The sequence below is a fragment of the Uranotaenia lowii genome, chromosome 1, assembly GCF_029784155.1.
Source record: "Uranotaenia lowii strain MFRU-FL chromosome 1, ASM2978415v1, whole genome shotgun sequence".
Classification (NCBI taxonomy): Eukaryota; Metazoa; Arthropoda; class Insecta; order Diptera; family Culicidae; genus Uranotaenia; species Uranotaenia lowii.
In genome coordinates, this window is record NC_073691.1 from 117,405,351 (window position 1) to 117,431,295 (window position 25,945).

At 37.5% G+C, this 25,945-nt stretch overlaps 1 protein-coding gene across 1 annotated transcript in view; it reads left to right on the plus strand.

Annotated features, from left to right (window-relative positions):
* The window catches only part of LOC129739307 (uncharacterized), a 284,988-nt gene extending 261,342 nt beyond the window's left edge, over positions 1–23,646 (plus strand). The window contains exon 3 of the mRNA XM_055730718.1: positions 21,078–23,646. Within this exon, the coding sequence (XP_055586693.1) occupies positions 21,086–22,255 (1,170 nt within the window). The 5' untranslated portion in view covers positions 21,078–21,085 and the 3' untranslated portion in view covers positions 22,256–23,646. The remainder of the gene's footprint in view (positions 1–21,077) is intronic.
* The last annotated feature ends 2,299 nt before the right edge of the window (positions 23,647–25,945 follow it).

Genomic DNA, 25,945 nt, shown 5'->3' on the forward strand with positions numbered 1-25,945 from the left:
GGACCTATTTTGGACCACCCTTGAACTGATTTTTTTTAATTTTGCTTAATTTACGACAGCGACTGATGCGCAATTATGCGGATAATTCAGTTAATCTTGTCTTTTCTAATTCTTGTAGTTAAGTTTTGATTGTTAGATAAGGATAAAGAAAAAACAGAAAAACTCCTCCGTTATATAGTGTGTTTCAAATTTTTGAACATTCTGATAGCACACTGCAATCTCGACGAAATTTGTTTTGCAGTGTTAAATACTGCTCACTTGGCTTAACTTTATAATCAATTTTCAGAACATAAATCTCCTTCAGGCGGCCCAATGATAAATTAGGAAAGTGTGACATCATCAACTCCGCGACATCGATAGATGCATTTCGACTCCCAAAACCTTAGTGGATTTGATTTGGCTTCGATTCTGTAGAAAACATAAATTCAAAAAGATAAAAATGTGCGAGAATTATGCTATGTTTTTAACCATCTATAAGCCAAACATTTTTCGCTGAAAATTCTCAAAAAAATCAGTTTTATCTTTAAATCAACTTTTGTTCCAGAAAAAACAATAGTTGGAAAATTTTTCCAGTATTTTTAAAATTGCATCACCACAGGGGCTGAAAAACAAGATTTTAAGTTCTTTTTCGGTTGTTATTTTTACACATTTCAACAATTTTAATATTAACTGAGGAGGGTGAGACCTGGTTTATATTTCATCTCTTCTAACTAACCAAGTATGTTTTTTTTCTCGAAAATCAACCCAGAATGGTTGTGCTTTTAGACCAACCTGCAATAGTTTTCCATGAAGCACAAAAAAAAATGACTTAATAAAAAAAATGGTGCATTTTCAGTTTTTTCATGTTTTTAAGCTTCTTCAAGCTGTAGTTTTTGACAACTGCTTATCAAATAGTTGTCATTACTGTAGATTGTTAGATTAACGAGTTTTAAAGCATAGTGCACAAAACGTAAGTTAAAGCAATGATTGGTTTGGTTTTATGCTGATTGAAGTGAGCCCCGTCTAAAGGAGAGTTTGGGCTTTAGCGAGTTGATTAAATAAAATAATACCAAAATCCCAAATTTAAATTATATTAAGTGATTGAAATAGTGTGCATAACTCTTTCATATCGTTGTACAACGTCTTATTACTTTCATGAACATTTAACAGCAAGTTAATACCCAGGTTATGTTGAATGGTCCAAAATATGTTCCTTAAGAATTGAGTAGGACCTATATTCGACATGGGTCAAATAGCTATTAAAACAAGTTTTTTTGGTTCTTCGAGCTTGCAAACTAGTTTTCAAGTGTTTGCTCATAGCTGTAAACATGTTTGTAGTTGTTTAATTCATCACATCTAGGCATAAAACTTCTTGGAAGTTGAGTCCAATAATGGCACGTCCTCCTGAAATAAGCTTGATTTTTCCCAACTGTGAAAAATACAAACTTTATTTTAAATTTCCTATCCCTTATCAGCTTATTTAAATAAAAAGTTAGATATCATTAGAATCATAAGAAGTAGCTTTAACTATATTTGTTCAAAATTTTCATGATAAACATGATTTATGAGAGAAATATTGGAAAAAATCTGCAAGGTGGTCCAAAATATGTACCTGGTCCAAAATAAGTCCGTTACCCTACTTCGTCTCGGACGTAGCAGATAAGCAGATAAGTTGACTGGATCTGTTGAAAATCGTGCCCCGCATTTCGCCCACCGCTCGTCGAATAACACCTTCTAGCGCCACGTTGAACATCATGCAGGATAGACCATCACCGTGTCGAAGCCCCCTGCGCGATTCGAATGAACTCGACAATTCACTCGAAATCCGCACACAGCACTGCGTTCCATCCATCGTCGATCAGCTTCCCGGAAAAGCCGTTCTCGTCCATAATTTTCCATAGCTCGTTACGGTCGATCGTGTCGTATGCGGCTTTGAAGTCGATGAATAGATGGTGCGTAGGGACTTGGTGTTCACGGCATTTTTGGAGGATTTGCCGTGATGTGAATATGTTTTGATGTAAATCGTATTTATTTTGAAAGAAAAAGTTTTTGTTTTGATCAAATTATTTTGATTGCTGGACCCTGTACATCAAATATTTCGTTGATTACAAAAGAAGCTGACAAATGAAATAAATTCTCCGATCTAAAATGCATAAAATACTAAGCATTGACAAAAAGTTGTTTTACTCGCAGATTAATGTGTTTTGATATTCGCTATAATTTCGCACTTAATTTTACAATTTTTTTTATTGCTCTCTCCATAAAGCGTTTACAGACCAATCAAACTAGTGTCATGCATTTATTCAACAGTTCTCATCGCTTCAAGAATACTGAGGTAATAAAACAAGGAAAACTCTTCACAATACACATTTATTTATTCGAAAGTACAGTTCATGTATAAAATATTGGGAAAATAAAAAAATGTGCAGTTTTTTCCGGCTTTTGATTTCAAATCTTGAATGATTGATAAAGATTTTGATAAACTGTATCTCCAAATGGCACAGGAACCAAGAAAAATCCTCAACTCTTAAATATAACTAAGATTTAAATGTGATCATTTTGGAAAAAGCTTCGCGGACCACAAAAAAAACCAGCTGCGGGCGATATATGGACCGCGGGCCATGGTTTGGTCACACATGGATAAAATAGAATAAATATGATTTTCATCATCTTCGAATCTAAGCTCTAATTAACATCTTAAAAGAAAAATTGAAGATCTCCAAACTGATTTGATAAAGTTTTTTTTTATGGATGAACTGCCTCCATAATAGGGCAGCCCTAAATTTTGTTATCCCAGAAAACATTTAGCATGGTACATATATCACAGGAACAAAATAATTATTTAAACAAATAAACCAGATGAAAAGAATGTATTAAACTTTCCAAAATAGCATATAGCTACAAAAGAGGAGGCGATATATCTACAATGACAAGACGAACGATTTTTTTTTATTTGAGTAAAACGAAAAAAAAAATACTCGATCGATATTTGAGCTCTAGTCTTCCGAGTTGACTGTCGGATATCTTACCTCGATGCCAACCCATCTGTTGATATAATCCACGCTATAGCTGTATATGTGAGATTGTTTTTTACGGACCGGTCAAAGGAAGAAAGGGAGAGACCGTGAGAGTATCAATTGAACGACTGCCCATCTATCGTAAATCAGTTCACTTTCAGATAGTTCAAATCGTTAATGTCGAATAAGCATAATCTCAACTTTTTGGAGACATATTTACGAATTGAATAAACTGCTATACGATTCAACAATTTTTTAGGCAAAGCTTCTCGTGAATGAATGAAAGAATATTACTCAATACCAACGTGTTTACGTGGTTATTGAAAATGTCTTAAAGTTGATTTGGTTTATCATTACTATTACGATTTCATGTTTGGTGGAATATTCCATAAAATTACAAAATACATAGATTTTTATAAAACTTTAGCTTTGTCGTATGGAAGTTATAATTTTCAAGCATTTTCTATGAAATTATACAGAAATATTGCTAGAAAAAAAGAAATTTTGCCGAACACATTAAGAGGCGCATTTAGCCCGTGCGATTTGAGGTTCGGCATTTTAGAGAAAAGTTATAATAAAGTCGTTCTCTCAAAACCTGAAGGGCATTTCAATATAAAAATTACTCCAATGTATAGAAAACAAATGTCTGCTCATGTATATATAGTTTTTGTACACATATTAGGAGTAATATTTGATTTAATCAGTATTCTGCTTAATAGGCGCATATAGCCTGCTTCTCCCCTACGAGAAAAGATGATTTATCAATTTGATACGTCAAACGGGGCATCATGCAACAGCAGGGTAAGATGCAACATTTGTATACCAATATGATTGTTTTTCATCACGCGTTTATTAATTTCAAAATTTCATCCATCCAAACATAAATTTTTATGATTTCAGCTAGTTTCACTTTTTATCCCCAAATGTATGCAGTACCCTAATGACACATTCCACCGTGACGTGAAATAGCTTTTCCGGACTTTTCTGCACTGTTATCATTCTAAAAGTCAACCAATTACCTTGAAAATAAAAAAAATTGTAGCAAACGGTCGCAAATTGAATTTCCTTCAAAATGAATATAATTTGGTCACTATAAAATTTAAGTTGGTTTTTGTTGTGTTCGATTACTTTTGTGGCGTGAATTCACGCTAAAATTGACCATTTTTGACTTTAGGACATACAACACTTCAATTTCCTGTTCTCTCTGTGAAACTAGAATATTGATGTTTGCAAATGAGTTATAGAAAAAACAATTACCCACAATTTGATGCACGTAGATTTTTGATAAAACAACAACGAACGAAGTTATGCTTATTTGAAGTTGTGACGTGAATTCACTCAGTTTAAACAGAACAGGGTAGATGACTGAATTCACGTCACAAAATATAAAGTTATACTGAACCATTCTTTAGAACCTTCAAATTTTATGTGCACTTTCAAATACGATATTTTGTTGTTCCGACTTTTACAATTATAAATTTTCAGTATCTGCACCTAACTTTTTCCTTATTTTGATTGGCACTTGAATAGCAACAAATTGAGGAATCATACGTTAAAACTACTACTGACTTCATTTAAAGATTCACCAAAAAGAATTTTTTATTTCTTTTCAATCTTTTTGTATTTTCATTTGAAAATAATGAACTTATTAAAAAATTATGCTCGGTTTGTAAAAATCGGACCATCTGGAGGGTCAAAACAGCTTTCAGAGCATATTTTCCATTGAAATTTTACAAAAAATCAATTTTGTGTCGTGAATTCACTCATTCGCGCTGTTGTAACTCAGCTGGATTCCAAACGATTTCTATAAAATTTAGTGTTTTAGAGTCGTCTTATCATTTTCAAAGAAGATCTTATTTTTATTTGTCATAAAATGTCAAAATTTTCTTGTAAAATAAAAAAGTTCCCTTTTTTTGTGACGTGAATTCACTCATTTGCGACTGTTTTTGTTCGCTTTTCAAAACAACTACATTGGATATACAATCGTACCTGCCTATGTTTTTCGATACCGGTAATATCCTCAAAATTCTGGCTCAGAGTGTCTCAAAAAACGGATGGACCTAAGGAAACGCTCCAGAACTGGTTTGTGCCCACAACTCTTATGACATGTTCTAGGATCGCAGGCGGATGGACAAAACTCCAAACCAAATCGATACAAAAATAGAAACCACTAACTAGACTTCTATGAAAACGAGTATGCTTAAAAACACCATACTCATAAAATATAAATTATTTTGAAAGCCTTTTTCTTTTTATTGTTTCTTTCTAAGACTTTCAGGTTAAAATATAAACCGCTAGATGCTTTAAAATCATGATTTTTAAATATTAGCAGATGTAAGGAAACAAAACATAACCAGTTGTTTTTAGCTTCTAACTTAAAATTAAAATTTGATTAAAAGCACAATCATTTTTCAACTTATCCGCCCTTGTTTCCTATGTTTGAAAAATAACCATATCGCAACTTCGCCCTGAAAAGTTATTATATGAGTTCTCTTGGAGTAGTCATAAAATGGCATAACGCGGAAAAATTTTGATTTGATTGAACACCTTCGGGAAAGTTAAGCCCTACTGACCTGATGTAGACTAATCAAGTCAAGATTGACCAACCTTTTCTTCTGCCATCGAATAATTTTCAAAATATCCTACAAGTAGACTGATTGGCGGCCGCGTTTATAGAAAGGGGAGTTCCGAGCAGAATTGGTACTAGCAGAAGTTTTCCTAAATTTTTGATTAGAGGCCCAACTCGAACATGATTTATTTCGAAGGAAAGAAATAGTACATAGATAGATCAGGCTCCAATGTTGATTTCACCCTGACTTCCCCGTGATCAGTTAGATTGAAACAAGGTAGTAGGTACGTACGTAAATAAGTCCTGCGTCCGTCGACAATGCTCACCTTTTAAGCGGCTTTCGTCTTCAAACAAGTGCGTGATTTCGGTCTGCAAATTGGCAGTTTCTGTTTGGGCAAATTGTTTCGGTTTTTTCCCTAGCCTTAGAACCATTAATATAGGAAGAGAAGAAGAGTTGGTCATAATTTGGCCCATTGAGGCGACTCTGGGCATCAATGGGTAACTTTAAACTGCTACTGCGAGTAGTCGGTTCGTTTCTGGTCTTTCTGCTCTCCCAGCTCATTCCCGCACCTACTGAATAAAGCCAAATGATTTTAAATTGATGTAATTTGAGCTCTGGCTGTTGGCATACCACACTGATTCGGCCACAGAACTAGCTGCTGATCTTGAAAAATAGTACAAATCAATTTATTTTTTTTTCTTCACTTTGCAATTTGCAATTCCCACACTGAATATGCTCACATTTTGATCCTACTTTTCTTGTTGTTTAGTTTGCTTTTTGCTGCCCTCAAAGTACCGTCCGTTATAGTTAGTAAAATGATACATCATAACCCTAACAAGGTTAGTGAGCATGAATGACCCACCGAATACGGTTTACCCATCCATGGGGTGTATTAACTGAATTATGCCGGCCGGTTTGAGATTTACTTTCTTCCGAATAGACAAGGCTGAGCAAATTATAAAGAACTATGTACTAGTAACTAGTTTACAGCATTCTTGAACTAAGTAAGTTGAAGATCACTTTTAATGTGAAATCGGGCGCTGAATCCGAAAATGAAATTCAATAAAATCTCAGAAGAGCAGTTTTTGAGCTATGCTACTTATATGAAATTTTGTTTTATCAAGAGTTTTAGATTCGATGGTAACAATTCATAAATACGATCGGACATAAAACATAAAAGTTTTTACGGTTCAAAGATTGTATTTTGACCACAAATTGTCGTCTAAAACGCAATGCATGAAATCTGCATTGCATCTCATTACGTGTAAGACAATTTGCGATCAATCCTTTAAAATAACATTTTTGTTTTGAGTCCAATCGTATTGCAGTCTTCGAATGAAATATTTGTCTCAATTGAGGCTTTAAAAAAAGTGTTGACGAGTTAAAAATGCGAAAATGTGCCAAACTACGTAAACTTTTCAATCCTTTTCTCAAAAATCATCTGGTGTGACTTAAACAATTTCTACAGTTCATTAATTGAAAAGTACGGCTTTTACACCACTTTTTTTTTACATTTTTTGTGGTCATGATCTTCATAAAATTCAAAAAATATATCCTTATGTGAAACGTAAAGCTCCAAACTTTCCCGTTTTGAACATTTAGTGATTTTTTTAAGCATTTCGTAGCTGATCTACAGTCTTTTTCCGAAGCATGTTTTTTCGGAGTATTTTTTTTCCTAGACTTTGAATAACGGAAAACTGAAGTGTTGTAGGTGAATATTGTTGTGAAACAAGAGAGATATAGCGGTTTTAAGCTAAGAGTATCAAATTAACACTCAGTGTCTAATTAGTGAGTTTTTGTCTGGTCTTTCAGGGTACGTCCATAAAAAAAAGGTAATGATGACAAATTCAAGATTTCAAGAACTCATTGAGGATCTCCGAAGATTTTTTTTATTTAGATAGGACACCCGAATAAAAAAACAAACCGCCCAACTTTCAAAAGTGTCATATTGACACTCAATAGTGGATAAGGGTTGACAACTGAGCTTCTAGAACGAAAGATGCCTTACTTTAGGCTACTTAAATGATTCAGTCGATAAATTTGGTTTTTTAAGTGGATCATGTATGATCAATTGGGAAAATAACAACACAAAGGTTTCAAATCAAAAACAAAAATTAATGGCAAATTGCATGAAAGTTCATCACCTTAATGATCACAAACTCAAACGATTCTATTCCGCAAGATTTTCTTAGGTTTGTTTGTTAATTTTTGTCAATATTTTAAAAATTTACATTTAGTCTTGAACAACAAAACATGCTTTTTTCGAATAAAAAACACCAAATTTATCATATATTTCGTAACTTATGGTCATTTGGGTAAATGGATTACCTATCTGGAGGTGAAAAAACCATGAACAGAATGATTCTGATGATTTTTAGTAAAAAGTTTTACTTAATGAGAAATACGTTTTGTTCTCGATGTATCATCTGTGATCCATTATACGTATTTAAAAAATCAAGTGATTTAGATGCAATCTAAGAAAATCATCGAAGGAGCCTTTTTGATGTCCGCAACAAACGAAGCGCAGACATTGCATCTGACCATCACCTCGTCCTTGGCAAGATACGACTGAGAGTCGCGCGTGTCCAGCGGCGAGAGGAGAAAGTCGGATGTTCGGAGAATCCAGAGGTAAAAAGGGCATACGTTGAACAGCCTGAATCCCGAGCCTCGGAACAGTCGAAGAACAGTGGTGTGGAATCAAGAATGCCTTTATCGGATGTCGGATGAAACTTGGAGGATGATCGATGATCGGAGAAAGGCGAAAGTCGGAATTGAGCAGGCATGTACCGGGTCAGCCAAATCAGCCCCCCGCTAACGATATGCGGAGCTGGAAAAGGCAGTTAAATTAGCTTGTAGATGAGACAAGAGAGCCTGGATAAACTCCCTAGCCGAAGAGGGAGAAAGAGTCGCCGCCATTGAAGATATCCGATTATTATATGATATTTCTCGCCGCATTATGGTGCAAGGACTGATGCAAGAATGCCGCTGAAAGATCGAGCAGGTTAGCTGCTGACAGATCGAACAGATCAGCTCAAGCGTTGGACTGAGCATTTTTACAACTTTTCCGAGTCATTAATAGCGATGGCCAACAGAACCCACAGCTCGAGGCGCCAACAGTAAGTCGCATTAATGGCGTCAACTCGGAAGCGCCCTTGCTGGCTGAAATAGAAGCGGCAATCAAGCACATGCAATCCAACAAAGCGCCTGGAATCGATTGCATTCCTGCTGAAATGCTCAAAGCCTGCCTTGTCAGCACACATGTTGTACCATCTTTTTGCTGCATCTGGGATACTGCAACATTCCCGGCCGACTGGATGCAGGGTATCCTTGTAAAGGTTCCGAAGAAAGGAGACCTGACCGAGTGCAGTAACTGGCGTGACATTACGTTAATCTGTACAACTCTCAAAGTACTCTGCAAAGTGATCTTGAACAGGATACAGGAGAAAATCGACGCTACACTCCGACGGCAACAAGCTGGATTCCAATCCGGATGATCATGTGTGGTCCACATCACAACGCTACGAATCATACTGGAACAAATCAACGAATTCCAGGACTCTCTTCTGCTGGTGCTCGTCGATTTCGAAAAAGCCGTCTGAACCACGAAAACATCTGGGCGGCTCTAAGACGACGAGTGATCCCAGAGATACTAGTCCATCTCATCGAAGCTGCTGGAGTGAGACAAGAATGTATTTTGTCACCGCTGCTTTTTCTCATCGTAACGAATGAGATCTTGACTGGATCGATTGACTGTAGACCAAACCGAGGATTGCATGGGAATCCTTCAATAATGGAGCAACTGGACGACCATGACCTGGCAGACGATATTGTTTTGCTCGCCCAAACACAACAAGACATGCAGAGCAAACTCGACGACCTCCCCGAAGGCTCCAAGGCAGCAGGTCTCAAAATCAATGTCGGAAAGACCAAGTCGATGGAAATCAACACAGAAAATCGTTCCAATTTCGTGGTAGCTGGACAACAGGTTGAAAAAGTGGAGTATTTCCAGTATCTTGGTAGCCAGATTACGCCTGATGGTGGTACCAAGAAGGATATCGAAACATCTGGCGATCACGCCAGATCTCTTTACGAACTAAGATCCAAATCTTCAACTCAAACGTCAAATCCGTATTGTTGTACGGCTGTGAAACTTGGTGCACATATGCGGTGACGACGCGAAAACTGCAAGTTTTTGTGAATCGCTGCCTGCAGAACATCATCCGCGCTTGGTGGCCTGACAATTGGATCTCAAACATGGAACTTTATTGCCGGTGTCATTAAAAGGCGCTGGAGATCGAGATTCGGGAACGTAAGTGGAGATGGATCGAGCACACGCTGCGAAGAGATGAAAACGAGATTTGCAGAGAGGCACTAGATTGGAATCCAGATGGGCATCGAAGAAGATGCAGGCCCAAAAGCTCGTGGCGGCGTAGTCTAGCCGCTGAAATCCGCACAGTTGACGAGAACTTCGGCTAGCAGCAAGTGAAGACGCTGGCTCCGGATCGCCAGCAGTGGAGATCTTCACTGACAGCGTCGATCAAATTTCAGCACGGAACCAAGGGGCTGGAAGAAAAGCAAATTTCAGTACTGACATTTTAGAACCACACTGGCGTTTGGTTCCAAAAAGTCAGTACGATCCGTTTGTATGTGATTTGACAGTAGTTTCAGTCCCTTGCACGAAACGCGATTGTGATTAGCTGATCAGAAAAATTTGCGTTACACAAGTCTATTTCAAAACTTAAAAGGAACTACGCTTGGCCTACTAATGTGAAGTGGTAGATGCAACTCTTATCTGTATCTACCACTTTTTCGTAAAGACGATCTTATGAAATATACCCTGGAAATGTGACTTTAATTTTCGGTACAATGCATCACAGGTGTCGCCACTAATCACGCAGGGAATGACTTATAAAATGCACGAGTCTTAGGCAAGATATGAGACAAAAGTTTGCTCATACAAACTTGACAAATGCAATGCTTAACCATGAGGATCCCATATGAAAGAAATAGAAGAAGAGAATAAGGAAAAACACGTTTTTTAATGTCCTGAATATTCAACCAAATATTCGGCTTGCCGAATAAGAAAAACAGTACCTAGATACTCGATAATCGGTCGTGGGCTCAATATTACTGTCCGGTACATCTCTGATCCTTAAGATTAAAAAAAAAATATAATCAAAATCTAATTTCTCATAGCTGTCTCAATGGAACTTCCATGTGGTGAATAATTTAATTGCACCCTTCACTCATCACATAATTATGGGATAAATTTAGTAATTTGTGATGATAAATGCTGTTACAACAAACTCATTCGTCTGGTGAAATTTAATCTCCCATTCTGTACTGGCACCTGCGGACTGCAACTCGCGAGAGCTCGAAAGCCAAGATTAAGTACATCGAAAGATGATCCTCCATTAAATGTTACTTTAAGCAATTAAGGAAAGCCATAGCTAAACGCTTAACAAGCTCATATGAACGTTCATAGATGCGATGGTTTGGATGCTGATGAACAGCCTACGACAACGACCATCTCCAGAGACAGCTAATTTCCAGCCTGTCTAAACACATGCCAACTTTTACGCATTTTTCCTATAAACTTCACACACAACTTTGTAAATGGGGGCCATTGGGGGAGAGGAAAAAATACAATATTAGTTCTGTTTGCCTGTTCACCTGCATCACCAGCAGCAGCAGGTAATTTGTAGGGCAACTCCCTCCGTCATTCTTCAAGTTACTGTCACGGGATGACGTTTTGACTAATACCCCGTCATGTATAATTTAATTACTACATCACCGGTATTAACGACTGCTCGCGGGCAGTAAAACATCAAATAGGAGCTCTCTAGTTGGGTGGAGTTCTTCTACAGCAGCAGCAGAAACTGCAACGTGAAGATTATAAGTGTCTTGACTCTTGACCATCTCCGTTACACACACGTGCGATGAAGCAAGAGAAGATTAAAAATCAGTTTTATCAAAGCACACCCAAAAACGTATGATAAATTTAAGTCTCGTACTTAGTTTTCTTCTGAATACTTAAGATAAGCGAAATATCTGACTGGGACTATTCATGTATTTTATTTATTAGATTTTAACATATCTTAATGAGTCTTAGTCATAATATGTTTAACTTTTCTAAAGCTACAAAATGAGAAAAAGCACATTTTACTAAACTTTTACTAAACTAAACCCCCCCCCCCCCCCAGTTAAAATAGTAATCCGGATCTATATGACCCTAACCGACAAATTATCCTTTTTTTTAACCGCAAAGGAAAGTTAACATGTAACATTTTCCAAAAAAAAAATAGAAAAAGGGTTTCGCTCATCGTCTTTTTAATTAGATTAAAATAAATGCAATATGTCATAAGATGACTGAGATATGAACGAAAAAAATTTGCATGTTTTCTAGAGAGTGATCCCAAACTTTTGGCTGGCAGTGTAGGTCCTAGAATATGCTTTTAATTTTTATGAAACAAAATATTTGAGTTAGTTGTTGTAAGCAGTATTTCTATCGTCGAACACAAATTTTTATTGGAAGTTGTTTAGAACAAAAAAATTTTTAAACTTTTTTTAATACCTTGATTTTATTTTAAATGGTCATAGGAATTTAAATTCATTCTTCTTAATAACACCTGTCCAAACAGAGCGTTTTAAGACACATAGCAACAAAATTTTATGATATTTCGATGAAAAAGAGACTTATCGTATTGATTTTCAACTAATAGAACAAAAAAACACCCTACACTGTTTTAAATGACGCAGTAATGATGTTTTCGATTAATTTGAGCAGAATTATTGAAAAAGAGTGCTTTTCAAAAACTACCCGATTTTGTCACTGTCCCCAATTTTTCACCCTAAAATGCATCATGGGGGTGACAAAATCGGGGATCCACTGTATATAAACAGCAATTTCTGTGGGTTTGTTTGTTTGTTTGTTTGTCCTCTATTGACCTCTATAGACACAGCCGTCTTAAGAGCTAGAGGTCTGAAATTTGGGAGGAATGCTCATTAGGACCAGGAATGATGAAAAATGGTTTCAGAACTTCGGTTGACCTCTTCTGGAGGGGGTCGTCCATACAAGACAAATATTGTTTTCGCGTTATTGACGTTATTTTTCGTCGGATCGTGATGAAAATTTGCACATGAGGATTTTAAAATATAAGAAATCGATTTAAGGTATTGAATTTGAAATCAAGGGTCGGCAAAAAGGGTCGTCCATATTAACTTTTCAATAGTTTTGTGATATTGACGTTATTATTCATCGGATTGAGAATAAAATTTTTGCTCGGATATTTTTAGGAACATGCAATTGATTGCCGGTATCAAATTTTGTGAAAGGGACCAGTCAAGGGGGTCGTCCATATTGACTGTTCGCTATTTTTGTGATATTGACATCGGATTGAGGTGAAAATTTCTGCATAAGAATAATTAAGGACGAACAGTAGCGCCGATGTGGTCTAGCGGATAGGCTGGCGCGAGTCTGGTATTGGTACGCCAGGCGTACTGGGTTCGATTCCCGGTATCGGCAAGAAAAACTTTTGGGTTCGAATCCCGTAAGTGGGCCGACAGGTAAGATGTGTTACTGACTAAATAATTGGAATGTTCAATCAGTTGCCAGCTGGCCAGGTATATACACGGATGCCGGAATACCTGTAAGTAAACTAGCCCACCTGATTGACTCGTTCTTCCAATATAAACCTACATCAACACAATACATTCACTCCATAACAGTTCATACGAAGCCATGGGGTCCGGGTATGGTGACGCGCTGCATTGGAGATTCGTTGAACCTAATAATCTAAGAATGCATGTGAGCACATACTTAGGCAGAAACTGCGGTGAATCCGTGCACCCATGGTGGATAACCAACAAGAATAATTAAGGACGAACAATTATTCCAATTATCCAATTTTTGGTCAGGGGTCGGCCAAAGGGATCGTCCATATAAACTTTCCACTGTTTTTTGCGATATTAATGCTATTATGCAATGGATTGTTTTGAAAATTTGCATACGGGAGTTTTGAAGGAAGGGCAATAGATTTCAGAAATCAAATTTCGTAAAAGAGGCCACCGATCTGCAATGATCGGGTCAAAATTTATACACGGGGGTTTGGACGGTCAATTGATTTCTGATTTCAATATTTATATCAAAGGACAAAAAAGGGGGTCTTCCATATTAACTGTTAAATTTGCTTCAGCAACAATTACGTGAGTTTGAATTGCATCAAGATGAAAATTCATTTACGGGGTTTTTTTTTTTGGCACGCTCATTTGATTCCTGATTTAAAAGTTAATAGCAAATGACAGAAAAGTGATCTAACATATAACGTGTTCCACATTTTTGCAATGATTGCTAAACAATGCATTTGAAAATGCGTCTGGACATTTTCTAAATTGAAAGCGAAACGGAGTTCGTATGGGATCAGCTAGTAAGCAATAAAATAAAGCATATCTTACTATTAAACGTTACAATTTCCAACATTCTTTTAAGTCAATTGGAAGATAAAATTCAAGGGATTCGGTCCAGTCTGACTAAATGAGATTTTTACAAATGCTAACAATCCGCAACATGAAGTTTTTTGCACAAGCACGATTTTTTTTTATCATTTAATTTATCCGACATCAGCTATTGACGAGCCGAAAAACTGACTAGAATCGAAAAAACCAACGCACATAAGGTTATTTTGCATAAAAACTGTTTTCATGACCAACACTTGCTTTTCATTTTCCCTTTAAGGTGGCTCTCAGTTCACAACATTCAATTTTTCAAATAAAATCTTGAAAAATTGGAAAAATGTTATGATTTTCATAAGGTAGGAAGTTTACCATGTTTCGCATCCGCTTCAATAGATAACTCTTTTTTTTTCTTTTTGTTATTCAGTTCGGTCCGATCGAATCCCGACCTTCTATTGAATGAGTACTTATGCTACCCCTAAACTGATATCTTTCGAGTTCTTTACAAAGCATTCGTAATTTATCAAAAAACAAAGCTTCCTAATGGATTGTTATCAATCAATCTTTCTTCCCGCAAAGCCTAGGTCTCAGACTATTCAATTTACTCTGGGCCAGTTAACGCCAATCACTGCCCATGGGTTCGAATTAAGCATCTGATTCTCTACCTAAGATGGTGAAGGAAAAATAATGCAAACCTAAAATTTGCGCGCATTCGGTATGGTACTAGGTGTAGATGCACAGATACAGAAAGGTACATACGGTTTATTTATCACTCTCCCTCCCGTATCCCCGGCCTGGTCCACTTTGCAATATTGGCTTAATTCAAACGATCTTCTCCACCCGAAAGGTTTCAAATAAGCGGGAAAATCGGCGGCAAACGCAAACCAACCGATCGGATTGCTGGTATTTAGGAGTACAATTAAAACGGTGCTTGACGTTCCTAGCTTTAACAGTGATTCACCCTTTTCTTTTTATTTTTGCTCTGTTGCGGCGGCTAGTTTGGGTGAGAATTTACATCTGAGAAGCATCAGGAGAAAGGGAAAGGGAGTGATAGAATGTGAAATCCAAAACGTTCCGGCAACTTGCACTGCGCTAGGTAAAGAGCTAATAAACAGCAACATCGGCAGCTCTAGGCTGGGGATAAGCCATTATAATTATTGGGCCTGATCAATGCCCAGGGAAGGGCCAGACAGTGCAAGTATTTATGCTAGAAACCTGGATTTTTATGTGTGAAGTTTCGAGCGTGATGGATATCAAGAGTGTTATGATTATAAATAACTTTTGTACTATGAAAAACTTCATTGAGGAAATTTATTTGACAACTTTTTAAATAATACACAGGGGCTAAAAAATTTAACTTTCAATACTTTTCCGGTTGTAGTTTTTACACACTTCAACCCATTTTTTTTTTCTTTATTTTGATACAAATTAGGGCTGACTCATAGCTGTATTTTCATATCATTTTCGTTGGAAAATTTCAACTAATATCTAAAATATTTTAACTCATACAAAAAGTAAATGTTGTACATATTTGTCGATTTTGTTTCATAGCGCCAGCACTAAATTTTACTTCGGAAGTCCGGACTTCCAAAAAAGGAAAATTCGGTACTAGATTGACGGAAGTCTGTTTCTGCTGTCAGTTCACCAGAGACGTTTCTAAAAATTTGTTTTAAATAGACAATAACCTCCAAGTTTGGTGTTTTGATGAATAATGATAAATATTTGTCATGTGTTCACATATTCACATAGCAACGACTACTTAGAAAAATGACCTAAAATGTTGACACAAATTATGTCACATGGTCGGATTGTCACGTGGTTTAAATATGTTCAATGGTCAGTAGAGTGCCCCAAATGACCCGACTTTTGAAAAAGTTATGCGCTGCAGGCTAAAATTGATCCTAGGCCTAGTACAAGATCTCATGCCAAATTTGAGCGAAATCGGATCACGGGAAGGGGTCGCTCAACGAGTCTGAAGTTTGTATGGGATTTTGAGACATTTTGTTCGGGAGAAAAATGAAAAACCAGTTTTTCATCAATAACTTTGGTTCCCTTCGGCCGATTTCTTTCAAAAACGGGTTTTCTTGAATCCTAAATTATGAAAAATATTTCATCCTAAGACTGCATTTCGATAAGAGTTAAGATAAAAAAGTTATTAGGCTTCGAAAATGGGCTAACTTTTTTAACGGTGGTATTCAGCACTGTTAATAAGGCGACAATATGTTCGACCGCCTCGACTCATTAACAGTGATGAAAACCGTCCTTAAAAAAGTTAGCCCATTTTTGAAGCCTAATAACTTTCTTATCTTAACTCTTATTGAAATGCAGTCTTCGGATGAAATCTTTTTCATAATTTAGGCTTTAAGAAAACCCGTTTTTGAAAGAAATCGGCCGACGGAAACCAAAGTTATTGATGAAAAACTGGTTTTTCATGTTTCTCCCGAACAAAATGTCTCAAAATCCCATACAAACTTCAGGCTCGTTGAGCGACCCCTTCCCGTGATCCGATCTGGCCCAAATTTGGCATGAGATCTTGTACTAGGCCTAGGATCAATTTAAGCCTGCAGCGCATAACATTTCACAGGTTTTGAATTTCCCATACAAATTTGGGGCAGTCTAATGGTCAGATTATGTAACATGGACCATTTTTTTACATGCTCGGATTATGTCACATGATCGAATTATGTCACATGGTCGGATTATGTCCCATGGCGATTATGTTGCAAAGTCTGATTATGTCACATGGCCGATTGTGTTGCGTGGAGTGATTATGTCACATGGTCGATTATGTTGCGTGGTATGATTATGTCACATGGATGGATTATGCCACTTGGTAGGATTATGTTGCATGGTCAGTTTATGATGCATAGTCAGATTATGTCGCATGGTTGGATTATGTCACATGGTTGGATTATGTTGCATGACCGGATTTTGTCACATGGTTTGGTTATATTGCATGGTCGGATTATGTCACATAGGTCTGATTATATCACATGGTCTGATTATGTTGCATGGTCGATTATGTTACATAATCATATTGGCCCTTATTCTGCGCCGCGCGTGACGTGATGATAGTCGAGTCACCCAAGCCACTTTATTCCAGTCGGTTATTATAGTCGGTTTAGGTGAGGATTGTCACTTCGGATGAACTTTGTGAGTTCTTACCCTGTTCCCGTAGTCACCGTGGGTGAGAATCGTCGCATTCGGGTGACGATTTTAGGTGACAATTGTCAGTACCCTTTTAAAAAGTCAGAAATAAAATTAAAAAAAAATTGTCAGTACCTTTTTAGGTGGTGACGAGAATAAAAAGTCAGAAATAAAATTTAAAAAAAATTGTCAGTACCTTTTTAGGTGGTGACGAGATAAAAATAAAATGGGAAATTACGAAAATTACTGTAAAGCGGAATTGTTTGTTGTTGAAATTCAATCAAATTTTTTTCCCAGCACGTTGCATGAAAATTTTCTGCTCCTTTTCAGGTAGAGACAAAGTGGAAAATTTACAAAAAATTGGATCGAAATGTTAATAACATGCGATAAACCTGAATTTGTTTTGTTAAAATTGATACTTAAATGTGAACTTTTCATCGTGGTGATCGAAAAGAAATCTGTAAGCTTATTTTCGGTTAGCGTTGAAGCAGAAATGTTGACTGAAATGCCTAAATAAAATAATCTAACCAAAACAGTGAATCGAAAAAAATGAAGAAATGTTTTCGAACAATAATTGAATTTAGAATTTTAGTTTAATAAGAAACATTGAAATTTAGGAAAACTTGTTCTTCACAACTCGTTCAATTTTATTTTTTACTTTTTATTCTATACTTTGGATTTCAAATCCTGATTCTGCAATCAGTTAGCCAGTTTTTTTTCTTACTTTCACCCTTTTTTTTGAGTAAAAAGAATTAATTACTATCTCTGAAGGTATGCTTTTATACGAGGGCAATTTTGTTGGCATTTTTCTTCAGAGTCTTCGGTGAATGGCCTCCGACTTCCGATGTATTGGCGCTAACGATGAGGGAAGCGATTATCAACTTGGGCATCATTTTCATCCGGTATTGAAGGTGGAACTAGAAGAAAATTCGGAAACCGTAGAAATTTTTTAAAGTTTTGCTCTGCATGTACTTACATTTGTTCTGTAACTTTTTCCATTCTCGTTGACAGTCAGCTTCGGCCAGGTTTTTGAAGAAACGAGGATGGTTGTTACCGGAACTGAAGGTGTTGTTTTCAGGAAGATTCGAATGAAGACGCGATTCGGTTGAAAGTCATTTGTGCTTCCAGCAGAAAAAGCTCTTACTCTTCCGGAGCAAATCCGACCCAAACGAAAATGCCTATTTGCGATCCGGAATCAACTGGCCAACGCACTCTTGAAATTTTTATCCATCAGAGCCTAGCCATACCAGCTGTATTTCCTCCACCTTCCTTTTCCACACCAACGGGTGACTTAATTTCCGACCGGCCACTCTCGTCAACTTTTTTGTTACTGGGGAACGCTTCTTTTTCCACATATTTGTCCATGAAAATTAACAAATTCCGTTTTCTACAAACTAATTATTTCTTCGAAGCGAAAAAATTCGCGTTTGACAGTTCGGCCATTTTGGGGTTCACTGAAGTCACTCACTGGAAATGAACCATACTCTCACGACTGTCACATGCTGTCACCTCACCTGTATCGACTCCGGAAATAAGGTGACGGTACTCACGTCACTCCGAAGTGACTCGCCAATCCTCACGTCACGCGCGGCGCAGAATAAGGGCCATTATGTCATAGTCGAAATATGTTGCATGATCGGATTATGTCACATTGTCGTTTATGTTGCATGGTCAGATTATGCCACATGGTCCGATTGTGTCACGGTGTCGGATTATTTTGCGTGGTCTGATTATGTTGCATGATCTTATTATGTCACATTATCGATTATGTTCCATGGTCGGATTATGTCACATAGTTGGATAATGTCACATGGTCGGATCATGTCGCATGGCCGAAATATGTCACATGGTTGATTTTCTTGCATGGTTAGATTATGCCATATGGTGGGATTATGTTGCATGATTGGATTACATCACATGGTCGGATTATGGTTGCATGGTCGGATAACATGGTTGAATTATGTCACATGGTCCGATTTTGTCACATAGTCGGGTTATATGGTCACATGGTCGATTATGTTGCATGATCAGCTTTTGTAACGGGGTATGATTATGTAACATGAGCAGACTCTGTTGCATGGTTGGATTATGTTACATGGTCGGATGATGTTGCCTGGTCGGATTTTGTCTCATAGTCGGATTATGTTGTATGTTTCGAGTATGTCACATGGCCTTATAATGTTGCAAGCTCAGATTATATCTCATGATAAGATTATGTCTCATGGTTGAATTCTGTTATATGGTTGTAATTTGTCATACAGTCAGATATTGCCATTTTAACACAGTCACATGTTGATCTTGACGAGAATCAGACGGCGGCAACGTTACACGATTTGTTTATGTATCGTGTGACCAAAATCTTTTAAATAAGTGGTCGTGAATCTCGTTTTTAAGCTTTTTTTTCCTCAGATCTAAGCTTTTTTTTGCCTTGAGAGCATAGGAGATGAAAGCTTAAATCTGAGGAAAAAAGCTTAAATCTGCCAAAGAAGGGGAAATCTGAGAGATGTGCTCCATACGGTTTGAATACGCTTGCGTTCAGATGGCGGCAACGTTACACGATTTGTCTATGTATCGTGTGACCAACATCTTTTAAATAAGTGGTTGGAATCTCGTTTTCAAGCTTTTTTTCCTCAGATCTAAGCTTTTTTTTGCCTTCAGAGCATAGGAGATGAAAGCTTAAATCTGAGGAAAAAAGCTTAAATCTGTCTGTTGTGTTGTGAGCCTACTTGGTTGAATGATTCAATTGAATCAAAGCAATCGAAAGATTCCTTTTAATTCAACCACAACCATTCAATACCGTGGTTGAATTAAAAGGAATCTTTCGATTGCTTTGATTCACTGAAATCTGTCAAAAAAGGGGAAATCTGAGGGGAAATCTGAGAGATGTGCTCCATACGGTTTGAATAGCGTTGCCACCGCTTGAGTCTAATCCTTCTCAACTTTCTCTCTCTCTCTCTCTCTCTCTCTCTCTCTCTCTCTCTCTCTCTCTCTCTCTCTCTCTCTCTCTCTCTCTCTCTCTCTCTCTCTCTCTCTCTCTCTCTCTCTCTCTCTTTCTCTCACCTGTCAAAATCAGTTTATTTTAAATATTTTCTCCTCAGTAAAGCTCAACTGCATGCTGCATGGTAAAAGAATAACACACTTTGGGCAGCTAAAATTCGAGGACCGTGCTGGACGTGATTTGCCTCCAGCCAAGGGTTTATTCTCGGCTGCATGGACACAACAAATGTTTCCACCCTTTGGGCAACTGATCTTAGGATTCCCCGTTTTACAAGGTTTCGGAAATCCCACATCTCGAGAACCGTGTGCTATGTTTGAGGCATTCAGGCACCACAAGCCGGCACATAAAACTCCAAATTTATGAAATTTATTAGAAAGAAAAAACTCACCAATGGCAAAGCCATTTCCAAATATCAATCTCCAGTTGCTTCCTGACAAATTACTGCTAATCTTCAAGTCCTGATATCCATCTCTTTTTGTCCACAGCATTCGGTTTCTAGGCCTTGAAACTCAGTTGAGTTTATTCTCGTCGCCAATTTGTAGCGTCTTCAACGATCCGCTTTGGTGGATTGATTAATAATCATAAATATTTATAATTTGTTCACATACAACTGACATTCACAAAGCTACGACTACTTAAATTCTACAGATTAATAGTTTTTTCCCTACCCCACCTTCAGACGGAGTTTATATTTCATTTCTTTGACGCAAGTTAGGATCGTTTCTTTGCGAAAAAAAAAAATCAATCTAGAATGGCTGTTACTCTTAGACCCAACTAACAATAACTTTTTATATAGAAAAACGCATAGACGAAGGATTTCTAGGGCTACATAAAAAGTTCAATTGTACTTTACGTAACATTTTGCAGCAAGTTATAGGAAATCAATAATTTAATTCGCTTTCTTTCTTATTCCAGATCTTAAAATGTTACCCCGAACCATCATTATGTGCCTTGCGGTGGTGTACCTGATCAATATTTCGATAGGGGCCCCGATCGATCAGCGGTCACAGCTGTTAGCCTCGATCCAGGAAATTCAACGAAAATATGGTGGTCGGAGCAGTGATGATGACAGTATGGCTGCAGTTGAAAAAGAGACCCCGAGCTCCGATGACAAACCGGAAGTGGATGTGGATAACATCGAAAATGCTGAACCTACTAATGCTGAAAATCCGGAAACAGAAGATGAATCCTCAAGACAAGCAAAAGTGCTGAAAACTAGACAAGGTCAAGATTCTGCGGGTCAAGGAACAAAACGAAAGAATAAGATGTTTGGATTCTACGGATATTTTCCTCAACCTACCTACCAACAACCTCTTGCCTATCCTTCCTATTATCCGCTGGAATATTACGACGATTACAGTGCGCTTGAGGGATACTCGAATAATCCATTTGCCAATATTCAGAACTATCAACAGAACATGGCCGCTCTTCAAAGCATGGCAGCCATTCAGAGCTTGAATAATATTCCTTCGACTAGCCTCCCCAATCTCGCTAACCTGGACAACAACCAAGCCCTACAGGATTACCAAAATCTAGGACCTTACTCAAACGGCGACAATCTGCCGAACATTGATGACGAGGACATTCTGTCGCGTAACAACCAACGTCGTCGTCCGGCTAATAAAAACTCTCCAATCTACTACATTCGATTGCCTCCGACTCCGTACATGTTTGTACCAGGTCTTGGATATATCTCGCAGCCACCAACTATTCAGCCATTGGCACCAGCAGTCCCACAATACCCTCAACTTGCACCACCGGTAACGATGAGTCCCTTCTACAACTTACCAATCAACTTCGTCTCTAACGGTAAACCATCCGGAATCTACCAATGGGGTGGAGCTCCTTCACCGGCGCCAATGCCTCAGCCAGCTTATGCCCTGCCATATCCCGCGGTCCGGCCGTCTCCCATAGGCCCTGTGCGTCCTGCCTTCCGACCCAACCCATTCGTTACGGACTCCAAGATTACGCATTTGAAGGGACCATTCCTATTTAACGGAAGACCAGAAGAAATCTTCTTACTACAAAATTCGATCAACCCGTTCCTCCAGTCGCCACTCAATCCAATCAATCCTTTCAATGGATATTACTAACTAATAACTAGTTAACGTTCTAGACCGAAGGTCTTGGGAGAGCTCTACAAGGTCATTAAATGCAATAACGATAGAATGCATAGATCAGAAGAACGAAATAAAAAATCCGCCAGTAGTGATCACTAACTATTTCCTCCGTATAACACATGTAACGCCTAAGCTTTTAAGCACGCCTTCGATCTTCTTATTCGGAAAGCTCTCTTTATGCTCTTTATCTCTCTCCCAAGCACCTTACTTCCAAGTGCCTCATATTAATTGTAAAGCCTTGCATCGTAGATTACCTACTTTCTCTCTTCAAATGTATTTCGCTTTAGCCACCCGTCGGCTTGACGCAGCTTCTGACTGGCAGTAGATAGAAGGCGTTTCATTTTACAAACGCTTCCACGAATAGGCAAAAACAAACGGTGACATCCAGATTCTTTGCGATGTTATTGAATACAACATTGCGTACCACAAATTATGCAATGCAAAGCTTCAGCAACTTGATGGAACGTTTCCAACTGGTCACTCGCAAACCTATAACGACGACGACCGAAAAACGACACCACGTTTCATTTGGCATCACGTCCATTCCCGCGTCTTAGTTGGAAATCTTTCGTTGACTTGTCGTTCACTAATATTTATTTTGTGCACTTCTAAATGATAACAAATCATTAGACAATACTCTAGAGGATAGAATTTATAGAAGAAAATAAACTTAATATATCAGCTACCCATCCAGAAAATAAGCCGGCTAGTTGGAATCGTTATCACTTAGTGATATGTGAAAATTTAGAATATTTTTTCCTATGAACTTATGATGAAATGTACTCAACAAAAGGCAGCAGCAAATATGAAACAGAACATGTTTATACACTCAAGCAGTAACTAGAATAACTATTTCACAAATTTCTTATAAACATTACGCTAAGAGTTATGATAAATTTAAAAAAAAAACGTAACAAAATGGTAGGCATTACACTGAACGAACGAATCATCATTACGAATAGTGTCTAAGTAATTTTTGCAATGGTCGAGTGTCGAAACGAGAAGTGACACACATTTGCTTTTAAACGAAGAAAAAATTGAGACAGCTGGTCAAAAGTTCATTTTATTTCGAGCAAAAGGGGTTAGAAAAACGGAAGAGTTCAAAATTCCAACAGAAATTCCAACAGTTGTAATAAGTATTTGTTGGTTTCGTTACGAATCCTCACACAAACAATTGTTTCAGTTCGAAAAAAAATAAACGGATGAAGAAAAGTGAAGGAAAACAAATCGGAACAGGTTCCATTTTCCATAGGCCTCGGTTGAGCAGATGAAGTAAATCCGTATGGTAGTATTGTAGTGATTAGAAAACTAACAAATTGTACTGATTATGTGTAGCAAATAAAAAATAAACACGTCAAAGTAGATATTATTTTATTATTTTGAAAGAAATTTCAAACTTTACGGTTAAACACTTCTGTTAGAGAAGAAGAAAAGCTTCTACATGCTGCTGTTGGCGGGGTGTTTATTTAGTAATTATCACATGAATCTAATATATTACTGTTTTGAATTGGATTCATGTGAAAGCCAAATATTGCAAACATAACTTTGAATTTATAGGTCAATTTCGATTTTAAACCTTGAATGGGATTCAAACTCAATTTTATTTCTTTAAAAACTCACAGAAGTTTTGTTACATGATTACAAACAACTTTTTTTCTACGATAAACTTTCTAGAAGAAGAAAATTATTTGACAGTTTTTTATTTAAATTTTACAACGACAGGGACAAAGGAACTTACTGTCGGTACTTTTCGGTATTAGTTTTTATACACTTCAACCATTTTATCTTTCTAATTTTTGAAACTGATTCATTGCTATCTATTTTATAGAACTGTCGTGTAACGATGTTAGTCTTATTTCTCGTCCAAAATACCTGAGCCAATGCCCACGTAATTATTTATTAAATTAAATTATGTAGTATATTCTTAATGCATGCGAATAGGTATTATCAAATTTGAATAGCATATAGTTAATCCAATTGCTCGTAATCTTTAAATATGTTTTTTTAATCCAATAACTGTAACGGCATCAAATTTTCCATTCATAAATGGCAGGGCTTCGACTAGACCGAACTGAGCGCCATGAGAACATTTTAAAACAACTGAAATGGAATCTCGTCCAATCCATATTCACGATCGAAAAGCGGGTATGCTAAAACATGGATCACGATGAATCTGGACGCCTTAAAACGGGTCTATCTCGGAGCTATGTAAACAAAATAAAAATGTTTTGTACTTTAAATTGAGGGTTTTTATTGCACTTTAAAGGAAAAATAATAAAAAAATTATTCCGATAGTGTTTTGATGATTTTTAGAACTTTTCGTAGAGTACCTCTCATCATAGTTTGGACTCCGTATTCGCTGACCTCAGCGGCCATTTTGTTCCACAACCTCTTCATCTCTGTTGCATCCCGAGTTGTCCTACCATTTTTCTTCGTCTTCTGCTTAACAATTGCCCAAAACTTTTCGATAGGGCGGAATTGAGGGCAGTTGAGTGGGTTGATGTTCTTTTCGAAAAATCCACCCGTTGGCCCGATACCACTGTAGTACCTCTTTGGTGTAGTGACAGCTTGCCAAATCTGGTGAAAACTTTACTGGTCCTTTGTGAGATCTAATGTACGAAAAAAAAGTTTTTCAGGCACTCCTCCTTGTACATTTCGGAGTCCACGGTCTTGTTTTTCACAAAAACCGGTCGTTCGCAGCTTCAAATACCTTGATCAAACACTTTCTTGCAAACTTATCGGCAAAAACGAGTTCGAACTTGCCGGGGACATCACCCCGACCAGTTCAGTGCACCACTGCAATGGCTTTATAAAAATTTTGGCCAGGAAGCTGCCCAACATCCATCTTCAAGTACGTTTTGTCATCCATGAGTATGCATTCGTCGAACTTCGTTGGAATCTTGTTGTATAACTTCCGGGCACGTCCTTTGGCTACTAAATTCTGCTTCAATGTCCGGTTTGGTTGCTTACTGACCCGATAGAATCGTATTCTTTAGCGCAGACGAAACCTTCTGACCGTGCACCGGTCGGCGTTGAATTTCTTGAAATTCCAGATCCGACAACTAGGATCGCTATGGTATAATAAACAGTGCGTCCAGATTTGTCGTGATACATGCTTTAGTGTCCAAGAAAGCTGAAGCTAGAATAAGGTTGTCAGATTGCCCGGTTTGCCCGAATATTTAGTACAAAATTTGGGAACAGTTCGGCCCGGTCCGGTTATCCCGATTTCATTGAAAAATGCCCGGTGATTGCCTGGATTTATTCACTATATTCGGCAAATCATACAAAAAAAAACCACAACCAACGCCTCTAGAAAAAAAATGTTTTTTGAGTAAGTTTAAAAAGGGTTTTTTGGAGGCCTAAAATGCGATTCAAAATGCGTCGATGAGGTTTGATGAAAAAAATAGTTTTTTTTTTCAATTTTTTTATTGATTTTTGTTGAGTAATTTATGGGTTTTGAGAAAATTTGCCCAGATATTGCCCGGATTTATGGTCGTCCCTTTTGAAATCAAATACCCAGATTTTGCCAGATGTTCCCGGTTTGTCCGGCCCGGATACGTGCTGAAAAATTCTGACAACCTTAAGCTAGAAGCTATAAGTTGCACATACCACAAAAAATGTAAAAAAGTGCTGTCAAAACCGTACTTTTCAATCAGTGATCCG